Genomic DNA, 21,486 nt, shown 5'->3' with positions numbered 1-21,486 from the left:
TCTTAGCCACCAGTACACCAAGAAGACAAGCCCTCAGAAATTGGCTGAGATGCGACTACCAGAGGTTTCCGGAGATCTCATAATCTTTTACAACTGGGTTAAGATGCATTGACTTCTAAAACGTTTCTGAAATTTACCTGTATTCAATCAATCATCACAACAGAAGAGACAACTTGTTGCAGCTTTTAGCAATAATGGATGTGATGAGTGGCCTAGGCTCCGGCAACACACATCTTGCAAGAATATGATAATGGGGCTTTTCTTCTCTTCTTTTTCCCTTATATTTCTTCTCATTCAAGGAAAGCAAAAATGCAGGAATTTCCCAACTAGTGCCATTAAACAATGGTTAAAAATCATGTATTAGGCCATTTAAAATTGAAAAATGACTGCCAACAAGCACTGATTTACTAAATGTTTTTGCTTGTAAAACAAGCAGTAGACATCCATCTCCAGAATTCAAGGGTACAACTTACAACCATGAGTTATCTTATCTAAATGCCCGGCAACTTGTTACAGAAAGGAACACAAGTCAAACAGCTTTCATAAACATTTGATACAATTTTTACCATTGGCGCTGAGTGCCTAACTAGCCAAAACAACCTGCCAAAAAGTCATAATTCAGCTAACATGAAAAGCAAAACTAAATGATTCGGCATAGTATCAGCTAATGGGCATTCCTTTTGCAGATTGTGCAATCAAAGAAGAAATAAACCTCTTCAAAATTGGCACCCAAGAGCAAGAAAGCAAGCCTGGAAGCTATGATTGTTAATACTAGAATCACTTGTGCCTGAAAAAAATAATAATTGCAGTGCAGTTATCTTTGCAACGTCTCTCACGAACAGCTTCCCTTACAAGACGGCGACTGACAGCTGTAACAGGTAAACCCTCCTGCCAAATATGCAAAACATTTTCGAGGAAGCATTAAATGTAGAGCTGACAAAATTGACCCAAGTCCGAAAAACCAGCCTTAAACCAAAACCCAACCCAACCTGATGTGATCAAGAAGAGTCAACAACCAAACCCACTAAACCCGAACTGAACCCAAATCGACACAAACCTTAAATGATCCAAACCCAAAAAGACTTGAACCCAAATTGATCTAAATTATAAATGACCTGAACCTGAAACGACCTAAAAGACTATCCCAAAACAAATCAAATTTACATTGATTTACTTTAAAAATTTACAACTTGAACCAAAATGACATCAAACTGAATAACCTGAGTGTCAAACCTGGATGACTCAAATCTAAAATGATCCGAATCCGAAATGACTCAAATCTGAAATAAATGAACCTAAAAGGATCCAAATCTAAAATGATCCAAACTCCAAACAACCCAAACCCAAAACAAAATGAACCAGAAAATGACCGAACCCAACCTACCAATTGCCACATCTGAAAATTTAGACATGAACAACCAGGCAAGATAATCTTATTAAATTGAATTATGAATGAGCAATAAGTCATGATCAGGTGCAGAGGTGTAGCCAGAAAAAATTTTAGTGGGGTCATATACCACTTGCCAAGTTACACTATCTAAACATGATATTTTACACATTGCATTATTTGAAAGAATTACATTAAATCCAAAATTTTAAATTTCCAAAAAATAAAATTGTGTACATTATTTCAAGAAAAAGTTACTACAATGAGATACTATTTCATGTCTATGGTCTAATCATTCATGAAGTTTACTAGTTAAGTTTGATATAATTTTATTTTTACGTTTGTTGTTAGCAAAAAGCAAAAGATATATTTAGTGACAAAAGTAAATAGTAATACTCTTAAATAAATAAAATTTAAATATTACTCTTTGTGATAATATATAAAATGCATGATTTTACTTTGTAAAGAATAATTATATTTGAATGTATGCCACATTTTACATTTTTTTGCAAATATGCTTACTAATGTATAGGGATATTAAACCGTATGGTCATATTCATATTACAAATATAAAAACATTTTAAGATTTTTTTTTCTTTGAAAACTATAAATTACTCATTGTCATTTACTTATTTTAACCTCTCTTTTTAGATTTTAATTCAACTTCAGTGGGATAAAGAAATAATTACAATAAAAAAATTACTTTTATACACCTATATTGACCCCACTCAACTCTATGTGGCCACATCCCTGATCAGGTGAAAATAAATTCAGAAATTCCCCATTATACAATGGAGCATTGCCTCTTCCCAGACACTTAACATGAGATATCAATAAGTAGCTAACTCAAAAGAAAGAATATAAATCAACCTTACCTTCAGTAACTTCTGAACAAATTCAACAGCATCACTTGCTCCAAATACCTAAACAATTTTTTTTGAAAAAAAAAATAGAAAACGTTGCATTCTCAAAAAGGTGTAACTGAGAAAAAATGAAGATATAAATGGCCATAATATTACATGGTTGGAGATGTTGAAACTAAAAGAAGACATACCCCCCAGAGGCCATCACAACCAAGAATAATGAAGTGTTCTCTATCTGTTAGGTCAAAAGAATGAATATCTGGAGTAGCAACAACACCAACCTGCAGTTTGCAAACTTCTTCAAGATACCAATTCAGACTACATTTCTTATCTTCTTAATTTATTTTTAGTTTTTATTTTTTGCTGAGAAGTACATTTCATATCTTTAATAGGAAATAAGAAAGAAAATAAAGTTATCAAAATAAAGATCTATTTGAGTTAGAATGTTGAAACCATAGTAAAAACTATTGCTGAAACAGAACAATGTAAACCTTTTTGAATTGGCGATCTCCAAATGCCCGAGACACTTCAAGGCGCCCCTGCAATCGTCCATTTGAACTCACAGTACCACCAGCCTAGAAAACAGTACAGAACACATGTAAGGTTTGAAAATTAGTATATTGAAACAATATCACCCAGAACTAGGCATAGATAGGTTTTAGCTCCTTCCCCCTTAAATAATTAAAAAAAAGGGAAATAAACCCAAAACCAAATAAACTAACTAAACATGCTCTGTTGTCTTCTCTTTGTTCCAACATCATCACCTTAATGATCCTTATCATTTCCTTAACCCTCTGAGCACTTTGACATTGTGTTTAGACTCTTTTCTTCTAATATCTTTTTCCTTTTTCCCCCTCTTAATCATACAACAAAAAAGACATGAAAGATATCTTCCAAATGCATTGGAGCTAATAGTGTAAAACCAGGCAAGAAAGCATAATGTCAATTTATGTAAGTCTCAAAACTTCAGAAGAAAAGCAAGGAATCAACTTTATCATTGAAGTGAAGTAAACAGTGTTTAAGCAATATACATGACATGGTCCCATAACAAAATGAAGAATGAAAATAGTATTCGTTACAAGCTTTCTGGTGGAATGTCTAATTTGAATAATTTTCAAGAAATACTCCACAGATATGAGCCACTTTAAGTGAACTTTGTATCAAAGAAGATTGACTCTTTTTTTGTTCTTTTTGGCCAAGTCAAAGGAGACTCCTTTAAAAATGTAATTTCATGCAAAAAGTTACAATTCAAAAGATGGCACGCTAAGGCTTCTAAAGATTAAGATATGTACTTATTGCAAAGAGAAGAAATCTAAAACAGTAGTCACTCCTAGCAGCAACATAAAATTCCATTTAGGCCAGTAAACCAGCCAATCCAACTGGCTTGGCTATTCGAATTTCGAATCATATTCCAGCAAGACCACCTCTAGATCATGACTCCAATTATATGTGTTCTTAACCAGGCATAGTTATTCCAGCAGCAGCTTACAGCCTTTAGACTATTTTTGCAATTAACTTTCATCAGCTCATATGCTGACACTTTTTACCTGACAACCATATCAGACAATACATGTCTGATAGGAGTTAAAATACCACTGTCTGTTTTTTTTTTTTTTAAACAAGATAGTAAAATACAACCCTGGATTACCCCATCATTCACCATTGAAGCCAATGGAAAAAGACATTTGACTGCATTTGACATGCTCACTTGAATCATCAAGCTAGTCTTTTAGAAAGCCAAGAGAAACATGTCATCAATCTTCATTTAAAAACCCACCAACACAAACAGAGATATTTTAGTAGTTTGTCCTCTAAGTAATCTCAACACCAAACCACAAAAAGCAAGATATTGCAGTGTGCTTTATCCCCATGTAACCTTTACCTTCTGAATGCGAGCACGTTCCTGTGGATATATGGCTTTATGCTCCCTGGTCAAGACAATGGCCTTCAATGGACTTGCTTTATCTGAACCATCAGCAGATCGTGCCACTACTGCTTTTGCATCCCCAATGTTTGCAACAAAAACCTATGAATCACATGGTAGTAAATTATTTAAAATCTATAAGAGATGCAAAAGGTGAATTAATCAAAAGCACATCCAAAAGACAATAATATTAGAAGAACAGAATTGTTGGAAAACAGAAAGGAAATTTCTTAACATAAATGTTCCTTCCCTAGGTTAATTAGAACTATTCCAACTAAGTGATGATATGCACACAACTTGCCAGTACATTCTAACAATAGTACTCTAGTTAAATACTATAATTATCAAATCAAATATATTCGAAATTGACAACGGTTACCGTTTTTTCAATCACCCACAGGCATACAGCTGTAGCACCATCTTGCCATCCCCCTGATAAGATTGAATGAAATCATGTAACATAAACGTTGTAACAAACTAGAGAAAGTTGTTGGCTTCTCACCTGCTTCTATGATTTATAATAGAAATTTATAAAGGGAAAACAACAAAATGAATCAGACTTTAGGAAATCAAAAACCAACAACAGAAAATTTTCTAAGCCATTGCCTCTCATGCATTTTTCTTTTCAGTTATTCTCATTTTTCAAGAACGGAATGTAATATCAACTCTTGGAACCAATAAATTTAAAACAGGAAACAGGGGATAACCAATTCTTAACTGAAGTATCAATGGGGCCTTGTAGCATCAATAGCAATTAAAATAGTTACACATTCTAAGCAGTATATAGTGTCATTAGTTTTTGAACCAATATATTTTCCCTCACAAAGAGCAGTCCACTTAATCTGGAAGGTAACAAAACCATAGTTCAGCTTCAATCAACACTGCCATTCTAAAACTAGGACTGCTGATAATTGCATAGTCTGGATAGAGATTACAGATCATCCTAAGTAGATCACCTCATTGTGCTTTTTGCTTTTGCTTCAGGTTTTAGTTTTTTCTTGTCTAATCTTGTCATTTGTTAATGAAAGTCATTCAATGCAATTAAAATTCTTACTTACAAATTGGATAAATCTTATTGATATTTATAATAAAATAATATTTTTAATGAAAGTCATTATTTGCTTTAGAGTTTTTATTTAACAAATTAGATAAATCCTATTAATATTTATAATAATGTATTTAAAATGACAATTTAGAAATATAATGAACAAATTTATCCACCTTTGTCAATCAAAAGTTCTACCAACATCTGTATTTTATATATATTATATATATGCCATGATCTTGATAGCCCAATAAGAAAGAGAGCACCCAAAGGAAAAACTTTATAAGGATTTTTTCACATGCTTTTGACCTGTTTAGGAAGATAAAAATTAAAAGAACTTTCAAGGCGAAAACAAGTTCATGTGTGATTCTGAAGTTTATTCTTTCCACAATATAGCAGAAATTCCATATCTGTTTTTGTGCATATTACCTAGAATGACAGTCTCATAAATGATTTTGTAAAAAAAGAAAAATAAAAAGGAGAGCGGTGGATGGTTAGAATTGTTCTGCACTTCATAACAGTAGGCACCTTTATCTCTTCTTCCAACTTCCTTTATTTTAAGCTTGATGATGTAGGAAACACACAAAAGGAAACAAAATAATTTCACTTCAATAGATCAAAAAGCTAGAAACTGCATGGAGGCATATGCCAAGAGCAAGACAACATAAAACAGTTAATGATAGGTACCTGAAGAACTCTCTTGAAGTAAAGCCTCATCAGTCTTCCGGAAACCTAAATTAGCAAAGACAGGCAAAAAAAAGAACAAAAGATCTTTAATGAATAAGGAAAAAAAAAGATGGAAAAGAATACAGATGACAATCAAATCAAATCAATATTATCGATCACAGATGCAATAGTAACATACCATCAAGAATAGCCTTTTTGGCAGCTTTCACATCTAACTGTAATATCATAGAACAGAATGAGATAAAATTATTTACAACACAATCCAAGCAACTAAAACAGAAAAATAAACTGTCAGCTACAAATAATATAAAGCCACAAATACTAGATGCATATGCAAGAAGATTAACATTGCTAAAGTACAAAGGCACCAATGAAGTATGTAACAGATTATGGGCAAAGAACAGGAAATATCATAATCCAAACTGTTTAAAAGTACTACTCCCATTGGTTGTCCAGGATGTCTTGTCAAAATATAGCTTTCACAAACAGCAAACAAACGAATGAGAAAATTGAATGGTAAGAAAAAATTCTTCTGGCAAGTGTTTGATTTAAAAGAAAATACTCTCAATTTCCCTATTCTGCATCTTCCTCAACTAAGACCTTAAACACTTCCCCTTGAAAGACAGTTACTGGCAGGGATAAGATCTTTTCCTGACAACTGTTAATGGTCAGATTTCATGGCACATGAATGATTGAGAATTTTTGAACTGAAGCACTACATTCAAGCTAAAACCAAAGGAAAACCATATTTATTTACTAAAGAAAAAGGTGAGTATAACTTAGAAATCAATCACTCTAGGACATGTTCCTGCTAACATTTGATGGAACATATAGAGATCAATAAACTAGACACAGGAGATGATAAGATTCTAAGGAACCACATTGTGAAAAATCTGAAGAAAATGGTACAAATTAAAAAGCAACAGAGCTAGAAGAAATGTGGAGCAGCACCATTTAACAATTCGTCACAAATAATAGTCATAAGCATTGCAGTTTGCTTTTTCGTTAGCACATAACAGAATTGTTTTTATGAGAAAAAGTAAACAGTAAGAAAAAAATAATGAGAAAACTAAATGCAAAATCAAACTTCTTTCATCTATCATGAAGAAAAATTAAATAGTAAAAATAGCAGCTGCAAGTTTTTTAATTAGCTACATTCTTTACTATCACATGTAAACAGTAAAACAAAATCGACCCAAGGCTCTTGCCTATGGAAACTCACAAAACAAGCTAAAAGCTACTGGCAGTTTTAATTAGCTGGGTAATGAATGGTAGTCGTATTGCATAAAACAAGGGGACACTCCAGCGGTTAGAACTTGAGATTCCAAATTGGAGGTTTCCAGTGGGAGGAGCGAGGTGAGATTTACGAGATAGGAAATGCATTGAAGAAAAAAAGAAAAAGAAATTGAGCTGTCAATCCTAAATTTAAAAGAATGCATCAGAAAATCGAACATTTTTTAAATAAGACCAAGCAAAACACACCAACTCACGTGGTAAGCCAGAAGAAACGACATTAGCGTGCAAATGATTTTGAGCATACTCCGCCGCTAACCGCCCCCCGTGCCCGTCGTATATCGCAAAATGCCCACACCTGCAAACCCACCACAAAAGTTCTTTTTAAAATAAATTATCATTTTTTTCAATATATCCACTGTTTTTTAGACCTTTGAAAAAAAGAGACTTAGGCTCATTGGGATAAAATCAAACCTTAATTTTCCAGGAGAATTCAAGGTAGCATCGAGCATGATAACCCAAGCATCCTCCATGGTATGCCTGGACCCTTTATCTTCTGCTACAGCAGCTTCTATCTCCAATGACTTCTCTTTCACTTCTTCTTTCTCTGTTTCTTCTTGAACCGGAGTTTCAGTTTTGGGTTTCTTTGCCGCCGAATCAGAGGTTTCGTCGTCGACTTCAGGTTGGCGCTTGAGGTTGGGTTCGGAATTTGAGATGATTGAGTTGGCGGTTTCGCTCATTGTGGCTTTGACACGGGCAAAAGATAGCTGTTTGGGTATTGAGAAAGAAAATGGAACTCTTTTTTCTCGATGTCAACTGACGACGGGAAAAAGAATGTTTGGAGACGGAATACAAGTGTCCTTATCCGGATTAAGGAGGTGCAGAAATTTACAAAGAAGAATGCATAATAAAATGTGAAAGACCGTAAGATATTAGTATTTTTTTATTTTTTTATTTTTCTTTGATATAAATAAAATAAGATAAATTTTACATACACATATAATATATTTTTTTGAAGTTATTTTTTTCTCATATAAAATTTTGTGTTTCACTTTTGTTCCTAAAACGCTAATGGTGATAAATTTTCAATTAACTTTTTTTGTAAAAAAATAACAAAAACTTTTCTTTTATAATCTTTTTATTTTTTATTAATTTAATTAAAAAAATTCAAAATTTCTTTTATTACTTCAAAAAACTGTATATAAAATAAAATTCATAACATAACAGAATAAGTAACAAACATGTTTTTTTTTAAATAAAGTATTTTTTTTAAAGTATTGCTTCACATTTAAAGTATGTAAAAGATTAAGGTGTTCAAACTTATACTGGCAATGAATATTTTTTTTTCTTGACCAGATTTTTCATCCTCTGCATGTAGAAGAAACATTTTCAGAATTTCAGAGACAAATTATCACTTGTTTTTAACTCCATTATTTGTTGATGATTATTTAATCAATGTTATATATATATATATATATAATATAACATACTTAGAACAATTAACAAGACCTGTCTTCATAATAAGATTGAAATTTGTACATTGTGTAAGGTCCAATATAAAGTAGAGTGATAAAACATGTTTGTTACTTATTTTATTTTATTGATGTTCTTTGGATAATTTATGTATGTTATGAATTTCATTTAAAAAATAATTTTTTAAAGTAGTAAAAGAAATCCAGAAAACATTTAATTTTTTTAATTAAACAAATAAAAATTATAAAATTATAAAATAAAGATTTTTATTTTTTTATAAAAAATTAATTAAAAATTTAACACCTTTAGCCTTTTTGAAAATAGAAGTAGAACACAGGGTTTAATGTGAAAAAAAATAACCTTTAAGTGTTATGTGAGAAAATGTTATACTGCAAGGGGTTAATATGAAATTTACTTAATAAATTATTAGAGTAATAAAAAAGTAGGCAATAAAAAGAGTTAATACTATTTCTAACATTTTTTTGGTACAACTCAAAATTAGAAAGTATAATGAAAGAAAATAATAGAAATTCTATTACATCATTGCAATTATATAATTTTTCTTGTCATTATTTATTATATTATGAAAATTACATTTAAAAAAGGCTTAAGATTTTGGATGGTTTTCAAATAAAACTTTAAACTTTATATCATTGCAATTTAAACATTAGATATTTATGTTTATTTGGCTTAAATCTTAAAAAAAATATCATGTATTATTCCAATCTATTCAACCAAGTTTCTCACTTTTTATTACATTCAAATGAGGTTTTAAACATTGTTTAAACTAAATAAGTTTTTAATCCTAACGAAAAATTAATTGTCATGAAACTCAATATTAGTTGATATTTTTTGTCCACATGGTATATGACATTAGTTGATGACATGATCGAAATGCAAAACTAGAATCTAGATTCATTACCACCAATCATCGATGTCAAAATCACATAAAAAAACTTTTTCGATTCCTTTCTTTATTTTTTTTTCCTTTATATAGAGTCCATTTTTGAAAATCCTCTCTATTTTTCTGCAAATATGATAATAAAAAAAATTAAGATACAAGATTTTTAAGTTTTTATTTTCAAAAAACTATTCGTATTAAAAGAAAAAAGAGAATGAGAAAAATCAGAAAATGATTTTTATTATGTGATTCTAGATTCGGTCAATGACCAGCAATCGACTATTATGGATTGTGGTTATATTATGTGATCACATCAACTAATTATGTCACAGGGTACATAAGCAAAAATAAAATAAAATAAGGAAAAAGACAATTGACATTAGATTTAGCGACAATTATATTTTTTTCGTTAAACTGAATGACTTGTTTGATTAAAAATAAAAATTTAAAAATTTATTTGAATTCAATAAAAAGTGAGAGATTTGGTTAAATAAATAAATATAATACAAGAGTTTTATTAGGGTTTAAAGCAAAGGTGAAGGGGAGGGGGCTAGTAAGGGCTTGTCTCTCTAAAAATTTTAAAATTTTTATGATAATTTTTAGTTTTTGAAATTTTATAATTTATTCTCTACAATAATTTTATAACATAACCTTATTTAAAAAAAAATTATAATTTTGTCTTTATAATAATTTTATAATTTGTCTATTATTTTATAATTTTTATAACATATCAATAGATCATTTGAATTTATGTTTATCATGCATTTTATGATGGAGTTGTTAAAGATAACAAATGACCTCTTAAAAGCTTTACAATTTAAGTCTCAAAATATACTCAAAGCAATTTGTTTAGTGTCACTTACTAAAAAGTGTCTTCAACAATCGAGAGAAGATTGATGGAAACTTTTTCTTGTGTCGGTGAATAAGTTTTGTGAAAAATATGAAATTGAGATTCTTGACATGAGGGTTAGATATAAATTAGGTAACGATTGTCTTCAAAAGAATCATACCACAATTGAACACCATTGTCGAATTGACTTGTTTCTAGTTATTATTGATTCATTTTTGCAAGAATTGAATTATAGATTTAATGAGAATGTAGTGGAGTTGCTCACTCTTAGTACCTCTTTGGACCTTAAAAATGATTTATAATCGTTTAATGTTAAAAATATTTGCAACCTTACAAATAAATATTACATTGATGATTTTACTATGTATGATAAAATGCATCTAAGCTATTAATTAGATCTATGCAAGTTTGACATTATTCATAATCAGGATTTGCACTTTCTAAGTTATGTAAAGAAGACAAAAATATCAAAAGTTTATTTCTTTATTGAAAAATTAATCTATTTTATCTTAACTCTTCTAGTTTTCATTATAACATTAGAATGTGCATTTTTTATTATGAAATTAGTTAAAAACAAGACTCATAATATAAGGGTTGATGATTTTTCTAGAAATTTGTTATTATTCTCATTCAAGGTTTTAACATTGATTCAGTAATAGATGTTTTTAATTCAATGAAAGATCGTCCAGCTCAATTAAAGATATCTAATCTTAACATGTAATAATTGTTAAAAAAAATCTTTATTTTATACTTAATACATAGTTAGATTTATTTGTGTAATTTTTATATAAATTTTTTTCATTTAAGTTACTTTTCGTTTTTGTCAACCATCGAAATTCTAATATGATTATTTTATAAACGTTATCCTCACCTCCTTGTACTCGAAATATTGATTTTGTCATTAATTTAAAATATTCTATTTCATGAACCACATAATGCATATTAAATGACGTAAGCAAAAAAAGTATAAAGGGACCTATCCTAAAGAGTAGGTTGAAATTGCAATAAAACAATCTTCGATGCTTTATATGAAAAATACTTAATATTTCAAGGTGTTTTATGTAATTTACTTAAATAAATAGGAAAGCTTAATTGTTGGAATTGGTATGAGCTGAGTGATGGCATAGGAGTAGACCTGGCAATTCATATTTTCGAGTCGTAAATGTATCAGATACGATTAGATATGAAACACATTAAGGTTAAATATGAACACAACACATTTAATATTCGTATTTTAAATTTAAAACACATACACGTATACGTTTAATAAATGTGTAACACGACACGATACGATTAACACGTTTATTAAAACATATCAATATACGACACGATATGATTACTAACGCGTTTAATACGATTAAATAAAAATATTTATAATTAAATACAATTTTATTACTTAAATTTAAAATATATAATTATAAAAATAATTATAACAAAACAAAAATAATAATAATGTCAAATATAATAAAATTTAATATAAATAACATATATAAAATTCATTATCATATAATATGATAAAATACATCATTAGCATCTAACCTTCAAATACTAATAATATCAAAAATCATTCATCATTTTCAATCATAATAATTACATTATTATCTTTATAAAATTAAAAAAACTTATTAAAATAATTATTTAAAATTATTTATATAAAATTAAAATAATTTTTAACTATTAATTTTTAATAAGTTAATAAACGTGTTACATACACACGTTTAAACATGATAACACGATTAAGTAAACATGTTTAAATATGTTTTAAATATGTTTATCGTGTCTAACATGAAACACGTTAAGATTAAAGTCAAAACTTATTTAATTCCGTATCTTATCGTATCGTGTTAACGTATTGTGTTCAAAATTACTAAATCTACATAGGAGGTAGCAAACTAAAAATTTAATTTATGTTGGGGTAAAAAATAGAAATAATCATATTTATTCTCTCTCCGTATATTTTATCCACCGACTAGAAACGCCCATTATCAGCAGTTTGGAGCAAAAGAAAAAAGAAGGAAAGGTGAAGGTTGCCCTTTTCCCCTCAATTTCTTTCTCTTTTCTCTTTAAATAAGAAAATTTACGATATAGATCAATTTTCCACAACAATCACCAAATCCTGTGAACTGTCTTACTCTATCCGATTCTCTGAAATTCCCCTTCTCTTCATCCAGTTTTTGTCTGACTTTTTTTTCGATTTGGTGTTGGTTTTCAGGGGCTTTTAATATTTTTGTGTTGGAGATTTTTGGTTTTTCTTCTTTGATCGCCATAGCTGACGAAGAACAACGAAGTGAACATCAACATCCGGCATCGTCTACGATAAAAGGCGGAGACCTTGAAATTCTCGAAAGTTTGGATTTTTAATTGTATTTTTCTTTTTTGAGTTTTGTGGTCGTTGTTCTACCCTTTAGGGTTAGAGTTGTTTTCCTATTGGAGCCCCCCCAATTTTGGCGTTGTAATCTTCCCTTAATAGTCTTATTATAAGGAAAAAAAAAGGGATTAGCTTTTTTTTTATTTTTTTTTATTTCAGTTTCAATTTTGGTTGTATCCTCCCTAATACTCTACAATCCACAATTATTTGAGTTTTACCTCTTCATTTATTCTTTTTATTCAATATATATCTTAGGAAAAAAAACACAAAAATCTGTGAAAAAATATTATCAATAAAATTTGATTAATTGTTATTTGGTTGCCCCAAAAAAGAGAGAGAGAAAAAAAAAAAAAACAGGAAACAATTGTAATAATTAAGAATAATGGGGAGTCCTGGATTAGGAAATCGAAACAATGGTCAAAGGTTAGGCATCACGGAACCTATTTCGTTGGGTGGACCGACTGACTACGATGTGATCAAAACCCGAGAGCTAGAAAAGGTTTCATTTTAATTGCATTTTACTCTTCTATGTTGTTTATTTTTTTTTCTTGAAGTTATTAAGTTTGAGACTATCCTGAATTGTGGTTTTTGTGGACTGTTGGATGTTCAGTATTTGCAAAATGTGGGATTGTATGAGAGTCAAGAGGAGGCTGTTGGCCGAGAGGAAGTACTGGGGAGGCTAGACCAGGTTTGTCCACAGTTTTTAATTGTCTTTCTGTTAATAACTTGAGGTAGAATGACTTGTTATAGCACCTCTATCTCTTTCTTGATTATGGAATGTGGTTTTGTGTTTTTGGGTTCTAGTGATTGATGATGATGATGATGATGATGATGATGTTGTTGTTGATTTTAAAATAAACAGACTGTGAAGAATTGGGTTAAAGCAATTAGCCGTGCGAAAGGTTTGAATGAGCAATTGGTTCAAGAAGCAAATGCTAAGATATTCACCTTTGGTTCTTATCGTTTAGGGGTATGCTAGTTTTCTCACTTGTCTTTACTTTTTTCAGGTTTTATCCTTTCTTTCACTTTAGTTGCAGTTGTGTAAGTTGTAAAGAAAAAGCATCAGAGAATCTAATGAATTGTTTATTTCAAAGTACTTTATCTTGCATGTTTCATTTTTTTTTGGAATATGCTCATTTTTTTGCATGTTTTCCTTGAGGGTGTGTTTAGGTGTTGAATTAGGCAGACATCATTTTTTGAGGTCAGGGCTTTGAAACATATTGGTAACCTATATATATTTGTGGGAAGGAATGGTTTGAATGGTGGGTGGCAATATTAATCATTTTCCTTTCCAGGAAGTTGTTGGCTGAGAGTAAACATAGATATACTGCTTCATTAAGGCTGAGGTGTTCATATATGCCTGATTTGACATGGGCTTAGAATGGGTGAAAGCATATTGTTTTCTGATGATTGATGTCTATGTCCCTTTATGGTTTAATAGTTCTGCAAACTTCATAGTAATGCCTTCAAGGACATGATTTCTCCACCTCATTGCTTTCCATTTGGAGTTCTAGTTTGTCACCCTTCCATTTTTATTTTTTGAAAACAGGTGCATGGCCCTGGTGCAGATATAGATACACTTTGTGTTGGACCTAGACATGCAACACGAGAAGTGCGATCAGATCTTTCTCTGCTTATTTGCAACAGATTGTTCTTTCATTTGAGAAGTGTTGATTGATCAACTTAAAATATTCTTCGATCTGTTTGGATGTAGGAGGATTTCTTTGGTGAGCTATACAAAATGCTATCAGAGATGCCTGAAGTATCGGAATTACACCCTGTGCCTGATGCTCATGTCCCAGTCATGAAATTCAAATTCAAAGGAGTTTCCATTGATCTTCTTTATGCAAAACTCTCACTTTGGGTTATTCCCGAAGTAAGTACTGGTTTATCTAGTTTGTGTCTTTAATGATCATCTACTCCATTTATTATCTTCTATTTTAAGAATTATTGTTCTAGTAATTCACTATTAGAGATTAAGAAGAATATTTAGCTAACTGATGAAGCCTGTTAGTGTTTCCACTGAAATTTTTACTTTGAGCACTTGGGGCCTTTTTTGTTGTGGAGGCAGTGTTAGGTTGGTGGATAGGTGGAGTCACTAGTACATGGAGTATATCGGTCTTTTATTTTGTAAAAAATGACATGCAATTCTTTATGAAGCATTAGAACAGGTTTTCCCTCCCCATCATATTTGCTTCTCTGCATGTAGTTTACGTGATTTTTTTGTTCTGCTTTCCTTTGGTCTTGCATAGTGAGAGAAGGGGTTAACATAATTAAAATAGAAACGATTTAGTTAGTCATGGAGGAATTTGATGTATTAGGTCCCCTTGTAGTTTGGAGGTTGCTTCAGACCGCAGTATGGTTGTGGCAATGAATCCAAACAAAGCCTCAGATTAGAGCTCTTCATTATAAATTTTATGGCATGAATTCTATTGTAAGGGATGTGCCTATGGTCATTAATTTACATTAGAGCAATCATCTAAAAACAAAATGATTAATCCTCCCCCTATAGATGGACTTATTCTTTAAGTTCAAATGACAAAGCAGGATTTCCACCTTATTAATGAAGCCAATGGCTATGAAGGTTTTTCCTTTATGACCTAAAAGATCAGTTCCAACTCTGAATTGGACCTGATTTCCAAGAGAATAACCGTCAATTTTCAATCCTAGATGACTTAGGGAACAAGGCTGTGCCAATCAATGAGGCTAGCCTTCGTAAAATGTCAGAGATGAAAGGATTTTGATGTCTGTAGTAGACTGGATAGGGTAAAGGGTAGGTTAACATATGTTTGCACGATTATGTAAATTTTTAGAATTGCTTGATTCTTCATAGCAAGGTTTAAGGTAGAGATCCGAGAATCAATGGACCATCCTGCGACGAGTAAGCATGATTAGATGCCATAGATAATATGTATACTCTACTTTTTTGTTTGATGAATAAAATATTTATACTCTACTTTGATACAATGAAAAGAACTTAAAAATTTTATAACATTCAACAGTGATTATTAGAGGTGTACAGTTTATGAGAAATCCTGAGGGGTCAGGTGCATTTTTTGACCCAGCTTTGGCTACGGCCTAGGGAGAGATGATGTCTTGTGCATTAATTCTTTGCATATCAACCATGTGTTTTGTTAAGCTTAAAATTCATTACATTGTAACTCTTTTTTTTTATTTATTGAAATATATCTGAAATTTTTCTCAGAGCATGTGTAAATTCTGGTGCAGGACTTAGATATATCACAAGACTCTATATTACAAAATACAGACGAGCAGACAGTTCGTAGTCTTAATGGTTGCAGAGTTACTGACCAAATTTTACGATTGGTTCCCAATATTCAGGTTGTGGCTATTACTTTGTGAATTGTGTATGTACAGATCTTTTCCCGGCCACAGAGATTTTTGACTTTCAATTATGTTTCTATTACTTGACCTGCAGAATTTTCGGACAACTTTGAGATGCATGAGGTTTTGGGCAAAACGTCGTGGTGTTTATTCTAATGTATGGGACACTTTCATTTTGGCAAGATTATGCTTTAGTTCTCCATACTTCTTTTCTTATCTAAAAAGGTAATTTTTTTGTTTTGGTCAGGTTGCTGGTTTTCTTGGTGGTATAAACTGGGCATTGCTTGTTGCTCGTATATGCCAGCTATACCCTAATGCTCTGCCCAATATGTTAGTGTCTCGATTTTTTAGGGTGTATACTCAGTGGCGTTGGCCAAACCCAGTCATGCTTTGTGCAATTGAGGAAGGATCCCTTGGTCTTCAAGTTTGGGATCCTCGGAAAAATCCGAAAGATAGATATCATTTGATGCCCATCATTACTCCTGCTTATCCTTGCATGAATTCTAGTTACAATGTGTCATCGAGTACTTTGCGGATCATGACAGATGAGTTTCAGAGGGGTAGTGAAATTTGTGAGGTATGGTCTTATAGTTCATGTTAGATCGCTTGTCAATTCGTTGTTATATTTTCATCAGTGTAAGATCATATTTCCTGATGAAGTTTTCATTAGATTTATGTAAATAGAATTGGCTGTCAGGTCAAGGATCTGGCTACTAAGATTTTGGCTTTAACAGGAAAAAAAAAGAAAAGGGGGAGGGGGATGAAAGCTTGATTTACTTCTTTCTATTTGGATTTTTCTTTGTGTTATTTGTATGTGTCTCTCTCTCTCTCTATGGCAAGGGAGGACTGGGATCCAATTCTTTGAGATTCACCTAGCCAAAATGCTTGGGTGCATTTTAAGAATTATATGAGTTTATTTCATAGCAATAATTCCATTTCATTACAGCTCATGATTTGGTGTTTGGTGCCCAACATCCTTACTTGTGTGAATTTCAAAGCAGTTTTTAGATTAATTGATAATCTGTTATTTCTTTCTTTACAATATGTATTCTTTGAATGCTCAACGTTGTTGATAAAAAAATTTCCAGTGTTATAATTAACAGCATTAGTGGATTGTATGACCTCAATTCATAATGAAATCTTTGAAAGGTTTTCTTGGGCGATTAGAATTTGGATTTGGACCCCTTGTTTGGATAAGTTAGTGAAATCCAGAATCTTAAAAGAAATTTTAGATTTGGACCCCTTGTTTTGATGGCTTAGGTTTTGATTTGAACTAGAGAGAAGAATTTTAATTGGTTGGAGCCAAAGAAGGTATTTTTCAGTTGGGTTCCTAGCCAGAGAAGGTATTTAAAATTTTAATATTTGGGCTTTTAAAATCCTTGGCAGATTTGGTCCAGATTTAAGTCCATGCATATTTGAGTCACATCCCAACTAAGAATTTGTTCAGAGCCTAACTCAAAATTGCTTTAATAAATCCTTGTTTCCAAAAGGACATAAAATTTGTTTGGTTGTATGATTTTTCGCATGCCTTGCTGTTTAATAATTTCAGTATTTCTTGACTTTATATTATTTTTACATTGAATTTTGTTTGTTGTTGACATTTGTTTGTTTTTACAGGCTATGGAGGCAAATAAAGCTGACTGGGATATCCTTTTTGAGTCTTATGCTTTCTTTGAAGCATACAAGAATTATCTACAAATAGACATCTCTGCAGAAAATGCTGATGATTTAAGAAAGTGGAAAGGCTGGGTTGAGTCCCGTCTCCGTCAACTTACATTGAAGGTGAAACAGATTTTCCTTTTTAAAACCATTTTTTTGGGTACTAGAGATTACATCAGACTAGAGTTCTAGATATTCCCTTTTGAAAACTTCTCAACCCACCTCTTACAAATGGTTGCTGAATTGGTTTTCTATGCCCTTACCCTTTTTGTCTTTTTTATGTTTTAATCTGTCATAATTCTAATTTTCAATTGTTTATTTTGTGAATCTAGATTGAAAGGCACACATATAACATGCTTCAGTGCCACCCACATCCGGGTGATTTTCAAGACAAATCTAGACCCTTCCATGGCAGTTACTTTATGGGTTTGCAACGCAAACAAGGAGTTCCAGTGAATGAAGGTGAACAATTTGATATAAGGTTAACTGTTGAGGAGTTTAAACACTCTGTCAATATGTACACTCTGTGGAAGCCTGGAATGGAAATCCGTGTAACACATGTAAAACGTAGGAACATACCTAGCTTTGTATTTCCTGGTGGTGTCCGACCTTCCCGTCCATCCAAAGTAACTTGGGATAGTATGCGGGTGTCAGATGCAAAAGTTTCTGGCCATGCTGGACCAGACAAGTCAGGTGAAGTTAAGGGAGTTGCAGATGGACAGGATGATGGAAAGAAGAGGAAGAGGGTAGATGACAATGGAGATGCTCAATTGAGAAGCAGCAAATATATTACTGCTGTGCCTTCCTCTAGTCTCGAAGGTCACGTGGGTAGTCCAGTCAGCACTGTGAGTTCTTGTTCGACAAAGGGTGACTATTCAGATGCAACTGGATTGATCGAAACAACGAGGGAAAAAGCTGAGAGTAATATGACGAATGGCTTAATAAATTCAAGAAGTTTGGAAGAGCTTTCTTCTCATAATGGTGAGGTTGATGGATCAGTGGGATGTAATCCTCCTATTAAGGTTTCTGCTGATGCATCAAGCTGTACAGAGGCAGAGAACTTGGCAATTGAGAAAATAATGTCTGGTCCCTATGGTGCACACCAAGCTTTTCCACAGGAACTTGAAGAGCTTGAAGATGATTTAGAGTTTAGGAACCAGGTCACATCTGTGGAGAACACAAAAAGTGGTCCTGTGGAGTCTTCAATGTCAGATTTGGCGGGGGCAGCCCCCGTACCTTCCAGTAATGGAGCCGGTCCTTCCACCAGTTTACATGCTAGTGGGGGTATAGAGGAGTTAGAGGTCGTTTCTTCTAACCTTGTCCCTTATTACTGTTGTCTAGAAGCTTTGATATTTCTTGATGTTATTAGATTCCCTGTTATGAGTCTTTTTTGCTTATATGTACTTGAGCACGGTTTTCCGTTTTCGGGATTGATTCTGTGTATGATTGGCTTAAATGCTTCTTGCCACTTGCTTTTCCTTTCTCTTCGGTATTAGCCTATTAGGTAACATCAAGTCTACCATTGTGCCCAATATTAGTTTTCTTTCTTCTAAATAAAACCATTTAGTATAGTACACTTAGGAGACGCTAATTTGTAGACTATCTATGATTTGAGTGCTGCTTCTAACACAAAATGCTGATTTGAGTAAGAGAAGAAAGTGGACGACTTCCCTTGACTGGTGATTGGGACGACCCTGTGAACTGTTCTCAATATATAAGCAAAATATAAGTAATGGCTTGTAAATAAAACTGGATCAACCAAAACAAGCTTCAATGGGCTCTATACCTAGAAAACTTTTGTTGTGCATAAGTACAGCTTTGTGTCTTTGCTAATCTTAGAATGTATGCATATCCAATTGTAATGTTTGTGTTTAGAAAGGATTGAGCAATTCTGACTGTTGTTTGTTTTCATGTATAGCCTGCGGAACTTACTGCAATGATATCGAATCGGATCCCATCTGCACCTGTGGCCCAGAGGAAGCCACTAATAAGGTACTTTCTATTAATGCACTCATCTATAAGACAAGAGGATTGATCGTTTGCATATTGGTGCGGCAAGTTGAGCACTTTTCTATTGCCCTGAGTCTTAACACAATGGAGGGCATTCATTTTCCTTTGTTATTTGCAGATTGAACTTCACTTCCTTGGGGAAAGCTTCTGAGAAAAGTGGATGAAGGGGAGAAGTGAGGACAGTTGGTGTCAAGAGGGGTTAGAAAGGTTTATGTGTGATAAAAGAAATTAATTTCGTCACTGTCTGTCCTTTGGATCCTTTTTAAGATTTATGGATAATAAAATTTGAGTTTGCAGAAATCCAGCTTTCACTTGTGTAAATAAGATGGGAGATTGATATTTGATATTCAGTTTTCTGGCCATGGTTTGCTATATCAAACCATGCATCACGTGAAAATGTTGCTATGGAAATTAATTAACTTAATCATTAAAGGTTAAATGTTGGATTTTGGTAATGAGTTCAGGTTACGATTGTAGATAATGTTTTATTTTTTTCATCAAATTAATTATCAATGATTGCGTTTATTTCAAAAATATTATTATGAATAATAACTCAATTAACTTTAAAAAGTGCTCCTACATGTGTTTTTTCTTACTCATAATGCTTTTGTTGTTGAACCAAGACCAATTTTAACAAACCCCCACCCAAATTCTTTTCTTCTCATCTTAACAAACCCTAGTTGCTCCTCCCTCCAAGCGAAATGCTGCACCGCCACTAAACCCCATCGCCATTAATGGAGCTGGCAGCGGTCAAAGGCTTTGAAAACAACCTAAACTGTTTCTAGTTTCTGTTGGTAAAAGTTAATTAATATTTTTGTTGTAATTGGTGCTATATATGATTTATTAAATTGTACATGGAAGGTTTTTCTATTAAATACATGAGTAATTGACTTTAGTGTGAGTGGGAGATTGATGGAGTCAATATGTGCTGTAGAAGCTAATGGTCATGTTTGTTAATTTATACATTGAATTTAATAAAAGTAATCTTTATTTATGAGTTTATACGATCTATGTTAGTTACCTAAGGTAAATTTCATAGAATGAATAAACCTTGCAAAAAAGAATTATAAAGAATTATAATTATAAAATCCTTATTGTATCAAAGTATCATTCTTAAATTGTTTTAACTTGACGCTATATCAAGACAAGACAAGACATTTATTAAGTTAAGAGACAATCACATGTTATGCTTTTTTATTTATTTATTTATGAAGTACGTATTAATTTTATAAATTGAAATACAGAATACCAAACATATGGTTGATTATGAAATGATTAAGTGCATTCGACATGACCCATCTTGAGAATTTCATTCCGTAGCTCACTCAAGTGCTTATACAAATATATTCTCATGTGTCAATTGTGCATGAAGTGGGTTTTGAGTATAATATGAAATGTATACAGATAAATGAATAATCAATAAATGATTTTAAGGAATATCCCATTGTTTCTTAATATGTTTTAACTTAAGAAAATCCTTAGTGAAGGTAGTAAGAAGTTTCAAAAAATTGGATTTTCTAATTTCATTAAAGAGTTGAGAATAAGTTTCAAGATTAAAATGATAAAGATATATATAGAGTAGATACTATACCGAATTCTATATCTTATCGGGATATTGCAGGATGAAGGATTGAATTACATTTTATGATTGAATATTGAAGGTTAAGTCAAACTTCATTGACTCTTCTTAACGTTTAGGTGATTATGATACATTGTTAAATGTCAATTATGATTTATAAAT

The 21,486-nt window shown here is 31.9% G+C and overlaps 2 protein-coding genes across 3 annotated transcripts; one reads left to right on the top strand and one right to left on the bottom strand.

Moving 5' to 3' along the window:
- Positions 1 to 375: 375 nt before the first annotated feature.
- Positions 376 to 8,015, bottom strand: LOC18604225 (Protein phosphatase 2C family protein). 2 transcript variants are annotated; one of them, XR_001927289.2, is made up of 11 exons: positions 7,614 to 8,015; positions 7,389 to 7,497; positions 6,085 to 6,121; positions 5,907 to 5,951; positions 4,554 to 4,606; positions 4,133 to 4,276; positions 2,742 to 2,825; positions 2,442 to 2,531; positions 2,263 to 2,310; positions 713 to 888; positions 376 to 600 (listed from the first exon to the last, which is right to left on the bottom strand). XR_001927289.2 is itself a non-coding variant. In XM_018118532.2 (10 exons), exons 1-10 carry the CDS (start codon positions 7,877 to 7,879, stop codon positions 778 to 780), a joined length of 987 nt encoding a protein of 328 aa, XP_017974021.2. In that variant the 5' UTR covers positions 7,880 to 8,015; the 3' UTR covers positions 376 to 777. The 2 variants fall into 2 exon arrangements, 1 of the variants encoding a protein (XP_017974021.2); XM_018118532.2 differs by having other exon boundaries at positions 376 to 888.
- A 4,285-nt stretch (positions 8,016 to 12,300) lies between these two features.
- Positions 12,301 to 20,045, top strand: PAPS1 (poly(A) polymerase 1). The gene is made up of 13 exons (XM_088804532.1): positions 12,301 to 12,389; positions 12,576 to 13,230; positions 13,342 to 13,419; positions 13,594 to 13,701; positions 14,281 to 14,343; positions 14,446 to 14,607; positions 15,960 to 16,073; positions 16,171 to 16,233; positions 16,324 to 16,653; positions 17,694 to 17,858; positions 18,068 to 19,036; positions 19,654 to 19,727; positions 19,864 to 20,045. Exons 2-13 carry the CDS (start codon positions 13,114 to 13,116, stop codon positions 19,907 to 19,909), a joined length of 2,289 nt encoding a protein of 762 aa, XP_088660658.1. The 5' UTR covers positions 12,301 to 12,389; positions 12,576 to 13,113; the 3' UTR covers positions 19,910 to 20,045.
- Positions 20,046 to 21,486: the final 1,441 nt, after the last annotated feature.

This window comes from Theobroma cacao, chromosome 3 (assembly GCF_053813885.1).
Source record: "Theobroma cacao isolate CCN51 chromosome 3, ASM5381388v1, whole genome shotgun sequence".
NCBI lineage: Eukaryota > Viridiplantae > Streptophyta > Magnoliopsida > Malvales > Malvaceae > Theobroma > Theobroma cacao.
The sequence above is the reverse complement of the archived record's forward strand: the minus strand, read 5'-3'. Positions and strand labels throughout refer to the sequence as shown.

Excerpts from the sequence above, each read along its gene's own strand:
- PAPS1 (XM_088804532.1), top strand. The coding sequence starts at position 13,114 with ATGGGGAGTCCTGGATTAGGAAATCGAAACAATGGTCAAAGGTTAGGC. Across the intron at positions 14,344-14,445 it reads CTAGACATGCAACACGAGAA|GAGGATTTCTTTGGTGAGCT; the intron begins GTGCGATCAGAT and ends GTTTGGATGTAG. Across the intron at positions 16,074-16,170 it reads GATTGGTTCCCAATATTCAG|AATTTTCGGACAACTTTGAG; the intron begins GTTGTGGCTATT and ends CTTGACCTGCAG.
- LOC18604225 (XM_018118532.2), bottom strand. The coding sequence starts at position 7,879 with ATGAGCGAAACCGCCAACTCAATCATCTCAAATTCCGAACCCAACCTC. Across the intron at positions 6,122-7,388 it reads CTGGCTTACCACGTGAGTTG|TTAGATGTGAAAGCTGCCAA; the intron begins GTGTGTTTTGCT and ends ATGATATTACAG. Across the intron at positions 2,826-4,132 it reads AACGTGCTCGCATTCAGAAG|GCTGGTGGTACTGTGAGTTC; the intron begins GTAAAGGTTACA and ends ACTGTTTTCTAG.